At 43.6% G+C, this 15,184-nt stretch overlaps 1 protein-coding gene across 3 annotated transcripts in view; it reads right to left on the bottom strand.

Annotated features, from left to right (window-relative positions):
• Positions 1 to 15,184, bottom strand: part of ELP4 (elongator acetyltransferase complex subunit 4) — a 563,638-nt gene that overhangs the window by 322,478 nt on the left and 225,976 nt on the right. For all 3 annotated transcript variants that reach the window (XM_063944452.1, XM_063944453.1, XM_063944451.1), the window contains exon 5: positions 14,585 to 14,718. In XM_063944452.1, coding sequence (XP_063800522.1) covers positions 14,585 to 14,718 — 134 coding nt within the window. The remainder of the gene's footprint in view (positions 1 to 14,584; positions 14,719 to 15,184) is intronic.

Genomic DNA, 15,184 nt, shown 5'->3' with positions numbered 1-15,184 from the left:
TATTGATTTCTTAAAGTGCCCATGGCTCCTGGTGGACCCGTCTATACCCCCCATGGTACTAATGTGGACCCCAGTATCCTCTAGGACATAAGAGAAAATCAGTTTGTGTAATTGTTAATCTGGCCATTCACACTGAACTATGTAAAGCAATGCTTCTGTTAATTTAACTTCAATTATCAGCTTGCAGAGTTTCTTGAGAGGTCCTATTTACAAAGCGTCCACTACAATTAGCAATCATGTTGTTGCCTTTTAACATCTTCAGATCTAGCTTTATAGAATTCAGAAATAAAGTGCTTCACTTTGATATGCAAGACAAGAGAGATGTCCTTATTTGTAGCTCCCCAGGAGTAGTCTGGTTTCACTTCAGGCTTTGTCCTTGTAGAGTAATTTGCTGCCTCTGTCTGTTGTGATTGCTAATAAACCTGCTTATTGACAGTCTATCTAAACAGTAAAGTAAAGGTCATTCAAGTTAATTTTCCAGCCTATTCTTTTGCTGGTGACAAGATCTGTCACTGAAACAAGGAGAATTGTCCTACTGGAGATTAAAGCTACTGTTCAATAAAATGCAGATTCAATTGTATCTTCCCCTTTCTCCCAGAATATCCAGGAGACTCTCGAACTTTCAGGAGTTCTCCAAAACTCTTGGGAGGGAAGCCACTCTTCCAGATCCCACTTCTCTTTTGGGTGAACTAAATAGGGTCACGATGACCTGATTCACTATAATAGTAACAGCCTTTTAATAATCAATGGGCGGTATTCAATTCTTTTCACCCCCTTCAACACCCGTTCTGTTTCTGCTGATGGACGTGGTATTATTATTTCAGCTCGCTGCCCCCGGGGTAGTGAGGGAACCCAACCCTTTATGCAGCTAAACCTGATTACTATGGGTGCGATAACGGGGATCACTTTAGAAAGGATATTGGGTGTGATGTATCATTTGAATACCACCCAGTGACTATTATTGGGACAATCTGAGTGCCAGGGTTGTGTACTTATTGTTGTTTATGGTATTTTGACAGTCAAGTGTCTCCTATATACTTTTCACACCAAAATCCCAGGTCCGATCAGGTATAATAAACATGGCTTAAACCTGTGTTGTTTGATGCAAGGAGCTGGGAAAACTGCGGGTCATGTGTCGGTGTTAAAGAGCTGACCTGGGTTATGTGTGCCAGGGCCGCGACCCTGCTCATATGACCTTGTTTATCGCTGTGATATGAAAGGGTGTTCCCGGGTTATGTTAAAAATAGCTAATTAAGCACCTTGAACCATAACCCGGATGAAATAACCTCGGTCCCCCCTTTCACTCCAGATAATATCCGAATTGGTGCCGGGATCAGTCATGGCTTGGTGTGAAAGGGGTATTAGTGTACACATTCAGGCTACCAGATTAAAGCTTTGCATTTGGAAATATATTAATTTAATTTTTGCATTAATAGCAACCTGAAGAAACAAACCAAGAAAAAAGTTAAATCCCAACTTTTGTCTTACAGCTCACCACAGTCATTTCGGTTATATATATAAAAAAAAAAGTATCTGAACTAACCAGGTGAAACATACTGGTGCATGCTATATGGCTCTCCCCCTCCTAGTAACTGCCTGAGGAAGCATTCGCTCACTCATTTTATACCCGGAAACACCAACCTTCTTACAAAGTGCTATCACAATATTACAGTCATATAGTGATGACTGGGCAGCACCAGGTAGGTGTCAGTTGTCATGGAAGCAAAGGTGCTGCAGGCGCTGGACCTGATGAACGCAATACTTATTCTTCTGGTAACAATGGCATAAAAAAGCATTTAAAATAGAAACAGTGGCGGCTACTATTTTAGTGCTGAAATGTTAGCAGTGAAAAGTGTGGAGAAGTGAGCCAGTGGAGAAGTTACCCATGGCAACCAATCAGCACTGAAGTAACATTTAGAATTTGCATACTATACAATTGTACAGAGCAGCTGATTGGTTCCAATGGGCAACTTCTCCACAGGCTCACTTCTCCACTCTTTTTACTGCTACATGAATAGACCCCTATTATAGTGCTGTAGACAGGTAACATGGAGATACATCAGGAGCAAAGGCAGCGATAAGGAAATGTTGGTGTGTAGGTGAAATTTCATTTACCCCCGTATTTCTGCACACCGCCTTTTACATTACCTTCTTCAATAAACTGTTCAGCGGTGCTCCTCACAGTGGCTATAGGGGGAGGTACTCAGCAATCATGACACCAAAGCTAACAAAGAGTTATTGGCTCATTTATGTGTTTTCTTTGTTTCTTGGAAATTTGGGGATACGATTATGTATTTGTCTATACACACACACACACACACACACACACACAAAAATACATATATACCAGTGGTACAGTATAAATGTTAAACATCAGTATGTACTGAATGGTTTTATTATCCTCCCTCCACACTGGTTATTCAGCTACAGCAGCTCATATAAATATGGCTTTATCCCACAATGCACTGCAGCACTTATACACTCAGTAAGAACAAGGAGAATTTTTCCATTCACAAATTATATTAAAAAAAATATTAAAAGCCGAGATAAGGGTGTTTCTGGGATATGTATGAAAGGTTTATCTGTAAGTGCAGTTAACAGACTTAATGTTATTTACTATTAAAATAAAACCCTTAAAACCCCTCTCCGTTTTCCAAAGGTGTACAGATTGCTTTATTTGCTGACTAGAAAAGGTCTAACAGAATGGATGATCAAAATCGCTACGACCTTTGTCCATGTCCTATGCTAGTGTAGTGTTGCCAGTGATCTTTTTCCGTGCTGTTTGCATTAAAGGAAAAAGGTAAATACTTAGCACTAAACTTGTTTGCTTTAGCTGCATGAGAGGCTTATTGACTACCTCCCACCCCCAAACCTCCCACACACATGTATTAAATCCACATGTATGTGTGTCAACTCTGGGACCTGACTTCTTGTCAACGAGAGGAAACAAAATAAAAAAATAAATCTATATACTATCCTTGTCGGGTACTGAAAAACATTGATATTATGGGTCCAATAGGTTTCACACCAGAAACACGTCCTGTGTTTTACCAATTCACAATGTGTGTGTCTGCAATTACACAATGAATCACAACATCGGTGGATGCATCATTACAAACCCACCATCCTATTACCATCCAATTTCATCAATAAATGATCATTCTTTGGGAACACGCAAAATTCCATGAGAAAAATATTAGGGATTTTCATTTATTTTTTTTGCATAAATATTTTTTTCAAATAAAAATATAACATTTCTTTCTTATGTAATTTAGTGTTTACAATTCTTTTTTATATGGTACTCAACAAAGATTTGTTGGGCTGTACCAAGTGAATCCTTGTATTTATTTTCTGTTTTATTTTTTTCATGCTGTTTATACATTTTACCCTTATAATCCTGTTGAATACAACAATCACTTATTGGAACGTGCTATGAGATTCATTACAGTACCATATGGAGCAGTGTACAGGGCAATACAAGAGGGAGCTTCTCCATTATGATGTTAAATCCCCCCAATTTTGAATGCATGCACTTTGATTTCCTTAGAGTTATTTATGTACAACAGTGGTTCCCAAAATTCCCTTAATCACAGCACCCTAGAGTATTAGCACCACTAGGGCAAAAGTTTGTTATCCCGGCTGCCAGGATGCTCACAATGGGGGAGAGCGCAACAAAGCCTCTTGCGGGCTCGCTGTGCTTGCCACGAGTGGGAATAGCCCTGAGCCCCCTGCCGGTATTCTGGCGGTCAAGATACCAGCGTCAGTATGCAGACCACCGGGACTACATCTCGTATATATGTCCACTTTTGGCTAAGTTATGTGGTGGTGAACAGGGTTGTGCTGTTAGTCAATATATTTAATGTTTAAAAGCCACCAGCACTGGTTTTGCCTATCACCCAGACCATAAATAATTTGATTTGGACATGGACCATCAATTCACGGCACCCTGCAGGGTTCGGTACAAAATACCGTTGGTCGGGATGCTGGCGGTCACATGACTGACAGCAGCATCCCAACAATGAAGATTCCGACATCGGAAGCGGTAAGTATTTTTACCCTTCCCTAACCCTCCGGGGGTGGCGGCTAAGGCTAACCACCCCACTAGTGTTTAAGAGAGTCTAGAGAGCATAGAAAAGGAGAGTTATGGTAGACTTACCATGGTTAACTCTCTTTCTGCGAGGTACAGTGGGTTCCACAGGGAAAACATTGGGGTGTAGAGCAGGATCTTGGATCCAGAGGCACCATCAGGCAAAGCTTTGACTGTCCCAGGATGCATTGGGGCATCCTCTATAACCCCGCTTCCAGGCACTGAGAGCTCAGTTTCGTTAACCAGTCCAATGCAGGAGCCGGCAAAAGAGAAGGCAGATGTTAGTCACAGATAACCACAATGTCACGACAGGAGAGGGTACCAGCGGCTAATGCCATACAACCCAAAGAAGCTAGGTGAGTCAGGGTGGGCGCCCTGTGGAACCCAATGTACCTCACAGAAAGAGAGTTAACAATGGTAAGTCTACCATAATTCTCCTTTTCTGCAGCGGGGTACACTGTGTTCCAAAGAGAAAACATCGGGGATGTCCTAAAGCAGTTCTTCAAGGGAGGGGACGCGCCTTAGCGGGTAAGAGAACCCTGCGTCCAAAGGAAGCATCCTGGGAGGTGGAAGTATCAAAGGCATAGTATCTAATGAATGTGTTCACTGAGGACAATGTAGCCGCCTTGCACAATTGTTCTGTGAACACGGCAGGCCGCCCAAGAAGGTACCACAGACCGAGTAGAATGGGCTTTAATTGTAACATGAGCTGGGAGTCCAGCCTGCGCACAGGCTTGTGCAATCACCATTCTAATCCACCTGGCCAAGGTCTGCTTATTCGCAGGCCAGCCACGTTTGTGAAAACCAAACAAACACAAAAAGGGAATCTGACCTCCTGATAGAGGCAGTCCTCTCCACATAGATATGGAGAGCCCTAACCACATCCAAAGAACGTTCTTTAGGAGACAAATCCGAAGAGATAAAGATCGGAACCACAATCTCTTGGATAAGGTGAAAAGATGACACCACCTTAGGCAAATAACCGGGACGGGTTCGTAGAACTGCCCGGTCCCGGTGGAATATGAATAAGGGTGGACGACAGGACAAAGTGCTCTAAGACCGACACCCGTCTTGCAGAGGCGATGGCCAGCAAGAACAGGACCTTGGCCGTGAGCCACTTAAGGTCCACCGATTAAAGAGGTTCAAATGGAGACTCTTGCAGAGCATTAAGCACAACAGACAAATCCCATGGAGCCACAGGAGGGACATAGGGAGGCTGATTCCGAATAACGCCCTGAATGAACGTCTGAACATCAGGTATAGAGGCAATTTTTCTCTGAAACCAATCTGGCAAGGCACATATATGAACCTTGAGGGAGGCCAGACGAAGAACTAAGTCCAGGCCGCTTTGCAGAAAAGCCAGTATTCTGGACGTTCTGAATCTATGGACATCGTAATTCTTCTCAGCACACCAGGTACAGTAAGAATTCCAAACCCTGTAATAAATCCAAGCAGAGGCCAGTTTGTAGGCTTTCATCATAGTTTGAATAACCACCTCCAAAAATCCTTTGACTCTCAGGAGTGATGCTTCAAGAGCCACGCCATTAAAGCCAGTCTGGACAGGTCTGGGTAGAGACATGGGCCCTGTACGAGGAGGACTGGTCGTTGAGGAAGTAGAAGGGGTTGTCCCGTCGATAGACCCTACAGGTCTGAGAACCAATGCCTTCTGGGCCACGCTGGGGCGACTAGAAGCAGCATTCCTGCTCCCTGTTTGAACTTCTGTAGAACTCTGGGCAGGAGTGACACTGTAGGGAACACGTAAGGAAGCTGAAAGTTCCATGTAATTGCCAGTGCATCCACGAACGCTGCTTGAGGATCCCTTGTCCTTGATCCGAAGACCGGAACCTTGTGTCGAGACGCCATGAGGTCTACGTCCAGTAGATCACACCTGTCCACTAGGAGTTGAAAGACTTCCGGATGAAGACTCCACTCTCCGGCGTGTACGTCCTGACGACTGAGGTAGTCCGCTTCCCAGTTTAGGACACCAGGAATGAAAACTGCCGATATACTTGGCAGATGGCGTTCTGCCTAACAAATAATTTTTGACACTTCATTCATAGCCATGCGGCTTCGAGTGCCGTCCTTGATAGTTTATGTATGCCACTGTTGTGGCGTTTTCTGATTGTACCTGTACCGGTCTGTTCCGTACCAGAGAAAAGGCGAGTGATAATGCACTGAACACCGCCCTCAGCTCTAGAATGTTAATTGGGAGGAGTGACTCTTCTTTGGTCCACCGACCCCGAAAAGTGTGTTGTTCCCACAGGGCTTCCGATCCCCTCAGGCTGGCATCCGTCGTCAGGAGGACCAAGTCGGAGATCCAGAAGGGACGGCCCCTGCTCAATTGCTGGTCCTGGAGCCACCAGGTCAGCGACAAACAAACCTCCAGAGTCAACAAGATCATTTGGGATCTGATCTGATGAGGCAGTCCATCCCATTTGCCAAGAATTAAACGTTGCAGAGGGCAGGAATGAAATGAAGCGTATTCCGCCATGTCGAACATTGACACCATCAGGCCAAGTACTTGCATCCCTGAGTGAATCAACACTATGGGGCGATGGATGAAGTGTCTTATCCTGTCCTGGATTTTCAGGACCTTGTCTGGAGACAGGAACAGTCTCTGACTGTGTGTGTCCAGAAGTGCCCCTAGATGCACCATGCTCTGAGCTGGGACCAGTGAGGACTTCTTCCAATTGATCAGCCATCCGTGGGCTTGTAAGCAACTCACCATCAATTGTAGATGACTGAGGAGGACATCGTGGGAACTCAACAGAATCAGCAGGACTCTGACTCCCTGGCGACGGAGGTGCACCGTCATCACGGCCATAACCTTGGTGAAGATCCCAGGAGCCATAGCCAGTCCGAAAGGAAGAGCCTGGAATTGGTAGTGACTGTCACCAATAGCAAACCGCAGGAACCTCTGATGCGATATGGCATTAGGAATATGCAGATAAGCATCCTGTATATCCAGGGATACCATGTAATCTCCGGGATCCATCGCCAGCACAATAGAATGAAATGTTTCCATACAAAACTTGCCTACCTTCACGAATTTGTTCAGTGATTGAGGTTGAGTATAGGCCGAAAATACCTATTGAGTTTCTGCACAAGAAACAGGGTCTCAAATAATAGCCTCTATCACGCTGGGACTGAGGTGCCGGCACAACCACTCCTGTGCTCAGAAGAGAACCTACCACCGTTTGTAGAGCTGGCAACTTCAACGGATCCGAAGGGAGTACTGTAGTGCAGAACTGGTGAGGGGGACATCTCTTGAAGGAGACAGCGTACCTGTGAGAGACAACTTCCAGTACCCAAGCATCTGAAATGGTCTTTTACCAGACCTGGGCGAACTGTAGAAGTCGGTCTCCCACCCTGGGGTCCCCCAGGGGGAGGCCTGCCCCATCATGCTGCAGGCTTGTCTTGTTTTGAAGCAGGCTGACAGATTGCCCAGAACTGTTTCATCTTGGGCTTGGTGGGCTTGGGAGCACGAGACTGTCTGGGGTAAGACTGGCCCTTAGCTTTCCCTTGAGGTCGAAAAGAATGAAAAGTGGTAGTCTTCGCCTTCTGTGTAGAAGGATTAGTAGGAGGAAGAAAAGTAGTCTTAGCAACTGCTAATTCAGACACTATTTTATTCAGGTCCTCTCCAAATAAAATGTCCCCAGTGAAGGGAAGTACCTCCAAGGTCTTCTTGGAGTCCAAATCCACTTTCCACTACCTTAAACACAGTATACGGAGAGCCAGGATAGACGTGGATGACGCTTTGGCTGCCATTACCCTCGCCTCATAGGACGCCTCCTGAATGTAATAGGCTGCAGTGCATATGTGAGACAGGTATTGTCTTGCTTTGTCAGAAATATCCTCGGGCAGCTCATCCTCTAACGCCTGAACCCACGCCTCAATACCCTTTGCGGCCCAAGAGGCAGCTATGGTGGGCCTATGAATGGCTGCTGCGAGGGACTATATAGATTTCAGGCATCCCTCCACACACTTATCTGCCGGTTCCTTCAAGGAGGTAACAACGGTGACAGGCAGAGTAGACGACACCACGAGGCGGGTGACATGAGAATCCACCGGCGGTGGGTTCTCCCACTCGCTACATAACACAGCAGGGAGAGGCTAGTGAGCCAAAGCCCGTTTAGGGAGCGGGAATTTCTTACCTGGGGAAGACCAGGATTCCTTCCTGATGTCCGCAAGATGATCAGAATGGGGTAATACAGTTTTATCTACCTTTTGTTGTTCAAACATATCAGTTTGGCCACTGTAGTGGAATGCTTATCCTCAGTGATTTGTAAAATCTGCTTAATAGCATCCACCAGGGAAGGAACATCAACCTGGTAGGTAAATTCCTCGTCCGTAACACATGATTCAGAGTTTGACAGGACCGTATGCTCCCCCGCCTTCTCAGATAAAACATCAGATAGGTTAGTGGATTGTGAGGAGGAAGCAGCACGCTTAAAGGACCCAGAGACACAGGAGTGACCTGCAGTAGATTTCTGTCTAACCAATACTGATTTAACTGTTGCAGCTGGGTAGACACATTTTCTGCCCAAGGCAGATTTACTATAGGGACAACTTGTGGTGACAGTGGCACCGGAGGTCCTATAGGGGGGGGGGGGGGGGCTAAACGGTCCACCAGAGTCTCCAGGAGGGTAGTGAACATAGCCCAGGGTGGTTCCACTGTAGTGACAGGAGCCGCAGGCTGACTGGGAGGTGTATGACATTTAGAACACAGACCATCACACAATACTTCCCCCTCAGGTAAACCTCTGGACCATGCCTTGCAAGCCAGACAGAGTACACAACTTGCGGACAAAGTATACAACCAGCGTCAGAATACACAAACTTGTGAACTAAATCCGGTGTAAGTGACTGTAACACAGTAAAATATCCGTATAGCGATAAGTACTGTGTAGAGGACAGTGACGCACCTAGTCCCTTTAGGTACAGAATATAGTGATAGCTACCTTAGATGGGATACACATGAGAGATAATCCATACAGCAGGTACAGGCACACACAGTCACAAGCAATACAGAGATTATTATAAGCACAATAAAACTGCACTGGACTAATTATATATATATATATATATATATATATATATATATAGTTACAAACACGCACAAACACACACATGCATGGGGAGAACTAACGGTGCCAAGAGAGCAGTAGTCTATTTATCACAATGTGTCAGTAAGTTAGTACCCTTACGCTGCAATCTCTGTGTGCCACTCCCTGGTGTGTAAAGGGCGTCTGCTGTATCTTAAATATGTCCCGCACTAGTACATGTGCCAGGTTAAAATTGAAAAATGAAAAAAATGGATAAGATACTTCTAATCGACCATTGGTGCGTAAATATATACAGAGTTTGCGCAATTCTAAAAAGGTATGTACAGGGTTTATTTCAAAAGTGACATTTAAAAAACAAATATACATATAAAATTCAAAATATTAATCAAGCAACAAAGTAGATTATTACGTGTACCTATATGTTCTTTTTATAAAAGACACACTCTGGGAGACATAAAGGGGGACGTAAAAAAGTGGATACTTTAAAATATATAAATATATATATAAAAAAATATCTATTAGCTGTATATATCAAGGATAGGAAGATATAAAAAAAAATAGCTTAGCTGAGAATTTTGTAGTAGTACCAGGTATCACCCAACGCGTTTAGTCTAATCTGACTTCATCAAGGGGTAGTGTACAAGTGGGACATAACATCTATATATACCAATATGGTTAGGGAAGTGATTACCTACATCACTTCCTGTAATTATCCTAATCAATGATTCGGGCCCACATAATACATATTCAATATGTTCAATGTAAAGAGGAGCTTAAAGACTGCTGAACCACTGTGTTTATACTTTAAAAAGCATGTTTTAAACTACTTAAAGAGTTATAAAACATTTACAGGCGCGGACTTCCAGTCCGGGACGTCCCTGACGTCACTTCCGCCCCATAACCGGTGTCCGGGAATCTCCATTGCGCATGCGCCGGCACGTGTGTTCCCAGTGCTGCTTTACACTGTGGTTAGACAGAAGGTAGTGCGGCGGCCATCTTTAGGGAGCCTATACTCTGTAGACAGTCTTTAGAGTAGGGAAAAGGTGCCAGCGGCCATGTTATTGCTGGCATAGTTCACTTGAATAGACTGATTCTTAAAAGATATTTGTCTCCAAAACGGGATATGTAAATTAAGACAGAAGAAAGAAGGAGTACTTTAGAGTCATATATAGGAGGCTGGAAAGTATATATTATTATTGTGAATATCGAAGTTGTATCCATATTTATGTATATATATATATATATATATATATATATATATATATATATATATAAATGTGAACAAATATAAAATCACAAATAGGATTCTAAATAGTAGAAAAGAGCTCAATTATATCATATAAGGAGACATCAGTATAAACATATAATTAGATATTATGTAGACAAACATGCCTTTTATACTGAACTTCAGTAACATAACAGGTATGGCAATCTGTGGCAAAAATATTAGCAAAGACTTCCTATATAGTAGTGATGATATCGCATAAAAAAGGTTGTTGGATTAAGGTTTGAAAAATATACCCCTCCTAATCAAAATTAGTTTACAGCACCCGGTATTCCTGGGCAGTCTCCTAGCCCTGTACTGGCCGGGCCAACACTGCTTGGCTTCCAAGATTGAATAAATTTGGGCATGTCCAGTGTGGTATGGCTGTAATTAAGATCTGGGGTATGAGGGGGAGATGTCCTGAGATAGGGAATACACTGTGAAGTGCCCCAAATCTCATGGACGTAGTATGAAAGTAGTATGAAAGAGGAAGAAATACGCATAATTTTGAGGAGGATGATAATGCTTACGTTCACAGGAAAGGAGCTAGTTCATAGCTTTCATTGAATCCGTCTGGGTGGAGTGATCTTAATTCATAGATCCAGAACATCTCACGTCTTGATAAGAGGTTGGAGATGTCCCCCCCTCTTTCTCCTAATGTGACGAGTCCTATGCCTTTGAACGCGAGTTCCTCTGGGTTAGAGCCATGGTATTCCAGGAAGTGTCTTGAGACAGCATGCGTATGAACTTTGTTTTTAATGTTCCTTATGTGTTCCTGTATGCGGAGTTTTAATGGTCTCTTTGTCTTGCCAACATATTTCATCTTGCAGAGGCATTCTAAGAGGTAAATGACTGAAGACACACTGCAATTTATAAAATGTTTGATCTTGTATTTCTTTTTGTCGCCTGTGTTCTTGAATGTCTTTCTCTTCGGATGTACATACTTGCAGATGTTACAATGACCGCATTTATAACACCCCACACATCTCGGCAGGGATGCTTTCGGTATTTTATGGCTTTTTAACATGCTAGGCGCAAGGAGATCTTTCAGGTTCTGGGATTTCCTAAAGACCATCTGGGGTTCACTTGGTAAGTAGACTTTTAGGATGGGGTCCATTAGTAGGATGTTCCAATGTGTCCAGAGTGCTTTCTTGATCAGGTTTTCATGCCTACTGTAAGTGGTAATTAATCTGATGCTGTCCTCTTTTTTCTCCTTTGGTTTGTATTTCAGTAATTGTTTCCTCTCTAATGTCTTTGTGTTAGCTTCTTCTAAAATGCGCTGAGGATAACCCTTTTCCTTGAACCTTTCCGTGTAGATAGTTGTAAATCACGATCCTCCAAGGTTTTACAATTTTGTGTAATCCTATTAAATTGTGAGAAGGGAATATTGTTCTTCCATCGTTTCAGGTGGTTACTTTTATAATGTACATAACTGTTCATATCAACATGTTTAATGAAATTCTTTGTTATGATCTCTTTACCTGTATGAGTCAATACAAGGTCCAGGAATTCTATTTGTTCCGTGCTGTCATAGGACGTGAATTTCAGATTCGTAGTGTTGTCTGATATATAAGTTAAAAAATCTTTAAAAGTGGATCCATCACCATCCCATATAATTAAAATATCATCTATATATCTTTTATAAAATATGATATTTTGTTTAAAAGGGTGATTTGTGTGAACATATTCTTGGAACTCTTGGAATGGAAGGACACATACAGATGGGGCACCATAGATGTGAAATCTCTCTACACGTACATCCAACATGAGAAGGGAATAGAGGCATGCAACTTCTTCCTTGACAAGGACCACCCCATCACCAGAGTATGGGCTCCCTAAAGATGGCCGCCGCACTACCTTCTGTCTAACCACAGTGTAAAGCAGTACTGGGAACACACGCGCCGGCGCACGCGCAATGGAGATTCCCGGACACCGGATATGGGGCGGAAGTGACGTCAGGGACGTCCCGGACCGGAAGTCCGCGCCTGTAAACGTTTTATAATGTTTTTTAAACCTGTAAATGGTTTAAAACACGCTTTTAAAGTATAAACACAGCGGTTCAGCAGTCTTTAAGCTCCTCTTTACATTGAACATAATGAATATGTATTTTGTGGTCCCGAATCACTGATTAGGATAATTACAGGAAGTGATGTAGGTAATCACTTCCCTAACCATATTGGTATATATAGATGTTATGTCTCACTTGTACACTACCCCTTGATGAAGTCAGATTAGACGAAACATGTTGGGTGATACCTGGTACTACTACAAAATTCTCAGCTAAGCTATTTTTTATATATCTTCCTATCCTTGATATATACAGCTATTAGATATTTTTTTATATATGTATATATTTTAAAGTATCCACTTTTTTACGTCCCCCTTTATGTCTCCCAGAGTGCGTCTTTTATAAAAAGAACATATAGGTACACGTAATAATCTAATGCTGCTTGATTAATATTTTGAATTTTATATGTATATTTGTTTTTTAATTGTCACTTTTGAAATAAACCCTGTACATATCTTTTTATAATTACGCAAACTCTGTATATATTTACACCACCAATGGTCGCTTAGAAGTATATTATCCACTTTTTCCACATTATATATATATATATATACACATACACGCACATATATATATATATATATATATATACATACATACATACATACATACATGCATACTTACATACACACACACACCAGAGCGCTGTCCTAGACCGGAGGTATATATCAGAATACTCGTACAATATATTCTGTAATGGGTACATTCTTTCTTAACCCATGCTGTCTGTAATAAGACATGTAGAATACTCAAGTGTCTGTACAGTCTCAGCGCTCTGGACAGGCGGCTTTACAGGGGAGACCTTGCCCTGCAATCCCAGAGACCAGTAGCAGCTATGCTCAGAAGATGATGCCCAGCGTCTCTGTCAGGAACTGAGGGAGAGTGTGAGGCAGCTCCAGGGCAGGAAATCTGCGAGGAGACGGCGTCCTGAGCTGGGGGAGGGGCTACAGGTCAAGCGCCGGCTCCCCTATGCTGGTCCTTACCGCCGGTACTACGGAGCCTTACCAATAGAGGCGTTAGTACACCCAACCTGTTCTCCTATGCCCTGACGGATATAGTGGGGTCCCTGCTCGATGACAGTGTCAACGCCAGCGTCGCAGTCCATCTCCCTAGACTGTGATCAGGAACGCGATTTAGTGGCGGGTCTCACCTGGGGGACCCTCTTACCTCCTCCCTTCGTAGCAGCCACGCGAACAAGGAGAGCGTCTGCGACCGTGTGCCTAAGCCGGAGCGTCTCCGCCGCAAGTACCCGGGATCTGAGCCGCTGAAGTATACAACGCCGCTTGAGAGGTGACGGAAACGCAGCACTGAAAGTCACCCTGATATAACAGTGTTGCGGCCCTTGAAGTCTTCTTTTAGCTTTTTTAGGGCTGCCCAGTGCAGCCCGCCTGTTAGGTGACCTGTTGCCTGCAGGCACCACTCGAAATTGAGCTCTGAGTGCCTGGAGGCGGGGTTATAGAGGAGGCCACAATGCATCCTGGGACAGTCAAAGCTTTGCCTGATGGTGCCTCTGGATCCAAGGTCCCGCTCTACACCCCAATGTTTTCCTGTGGAACACAGTGTACCCCGCTGCAGAAAACGGAGAAGCTAGAGAGCAGGAAAAAAAAGGAGAGGATAGAGATCAAGCAGAGAGACTAGAGAGAGAGACCAGAGAAAACGGAGAGTCTAGAGAGCAATGAAAATGGAGGCTAAGGAGCAGAGAAAACGGAGGCTTGAGACAGAAACCAGTGAAAACAGGGAGGGTGAAGAGTAAAGAAAACAGAGAGGCTAGAAAGAGAGAGAGGCTAGTGGAAACAGAGAGGCTAAAGAGAGGGCAAAGAAAAACAGAGGAAACAGAGCAAACAGAAACAGAGCAAACAGAAGAAAAAAAGGTAAGAGAAAATAGGCTCGAGGGAGCAGAGAACACAGGGTAGACAGAGATGAGAGAAAACAGAGAGGCGGTTACAGTATTTCACATGACGCAGTGGTGATCACATTAGTGAGTTAATAACCTGCAGGTGACAGAGCTGTGCTCCACTCTCCACTACACTCAGATCTTACACAACGCTTTGCACAGTCCTCTGTACCGTTATCATATACAAAATGATTGGTCGACATACCCATAAGTGCCCTCCAGAGGAGTTACATGTGGGAGATAGAAGCCGTGCGTCTTCACAGTCTGCAACATATCTGGACTCATTGTTTTCGACATGTCGTAATAATGGCCAAACCTGGAGGCAGACACAGGAAGAGACTGTACAAAGACAAAACAAGAAGACAAGAAAATGGTTGTTAATAAAAACCTGTCCATCCACCAATCAAGTCTGTCTTACACGAGACTAAACACAAGGACACGGTGTGCATCACAGTAAGTGTGTCTGACCAATACATAAAGAAATCACTTTCATTATGCCAAAACATTGTCTGGCTGCAGAGACTACAAGCACAAGCCGAAACGTCAGAATTTACAATCCCACAGTACAGGCGGAAATGTAACCCATGACAAGGCATGTCACTGAGGTATGGTTTGGTAGTGTATGATCATATATTTAATCTCCTGCACACAGATGTGTCCTCACACATCATTACTGCAGTCATGCCAAGCAACCCCTCATATCACTCCAGGTCCAGTGAGAATCTACTAGCGTTGGATGCCAATTCTGTGGGGTTTTTTAACGAATATGCGCTTAAGATGCAACACGATGTCGCTAGGAGTACCA

This window comes from Pseudophryne corroboree, chromosome 11 (assembly GCF_028390025.1).
Source record: "Pseudophryne corroboree isolate aPseCor3 chromosome 11, aPseCor3.hap2, whole genome shotgun sequence".
In the NCBI taxonomy this organism is placed as follows: domain Eukaryota; kingdom Metazoa; phylum Chordata; class Amphibia; order Anura; family Myobatrachidae; genus Pseudophryne; species Pseudophryne corroboree.
The sequence above is the reverse complement of the archived record's forward strand: the minus strand, read 5'-3'. Positions and strand labels throughout refer to the sequence as shown.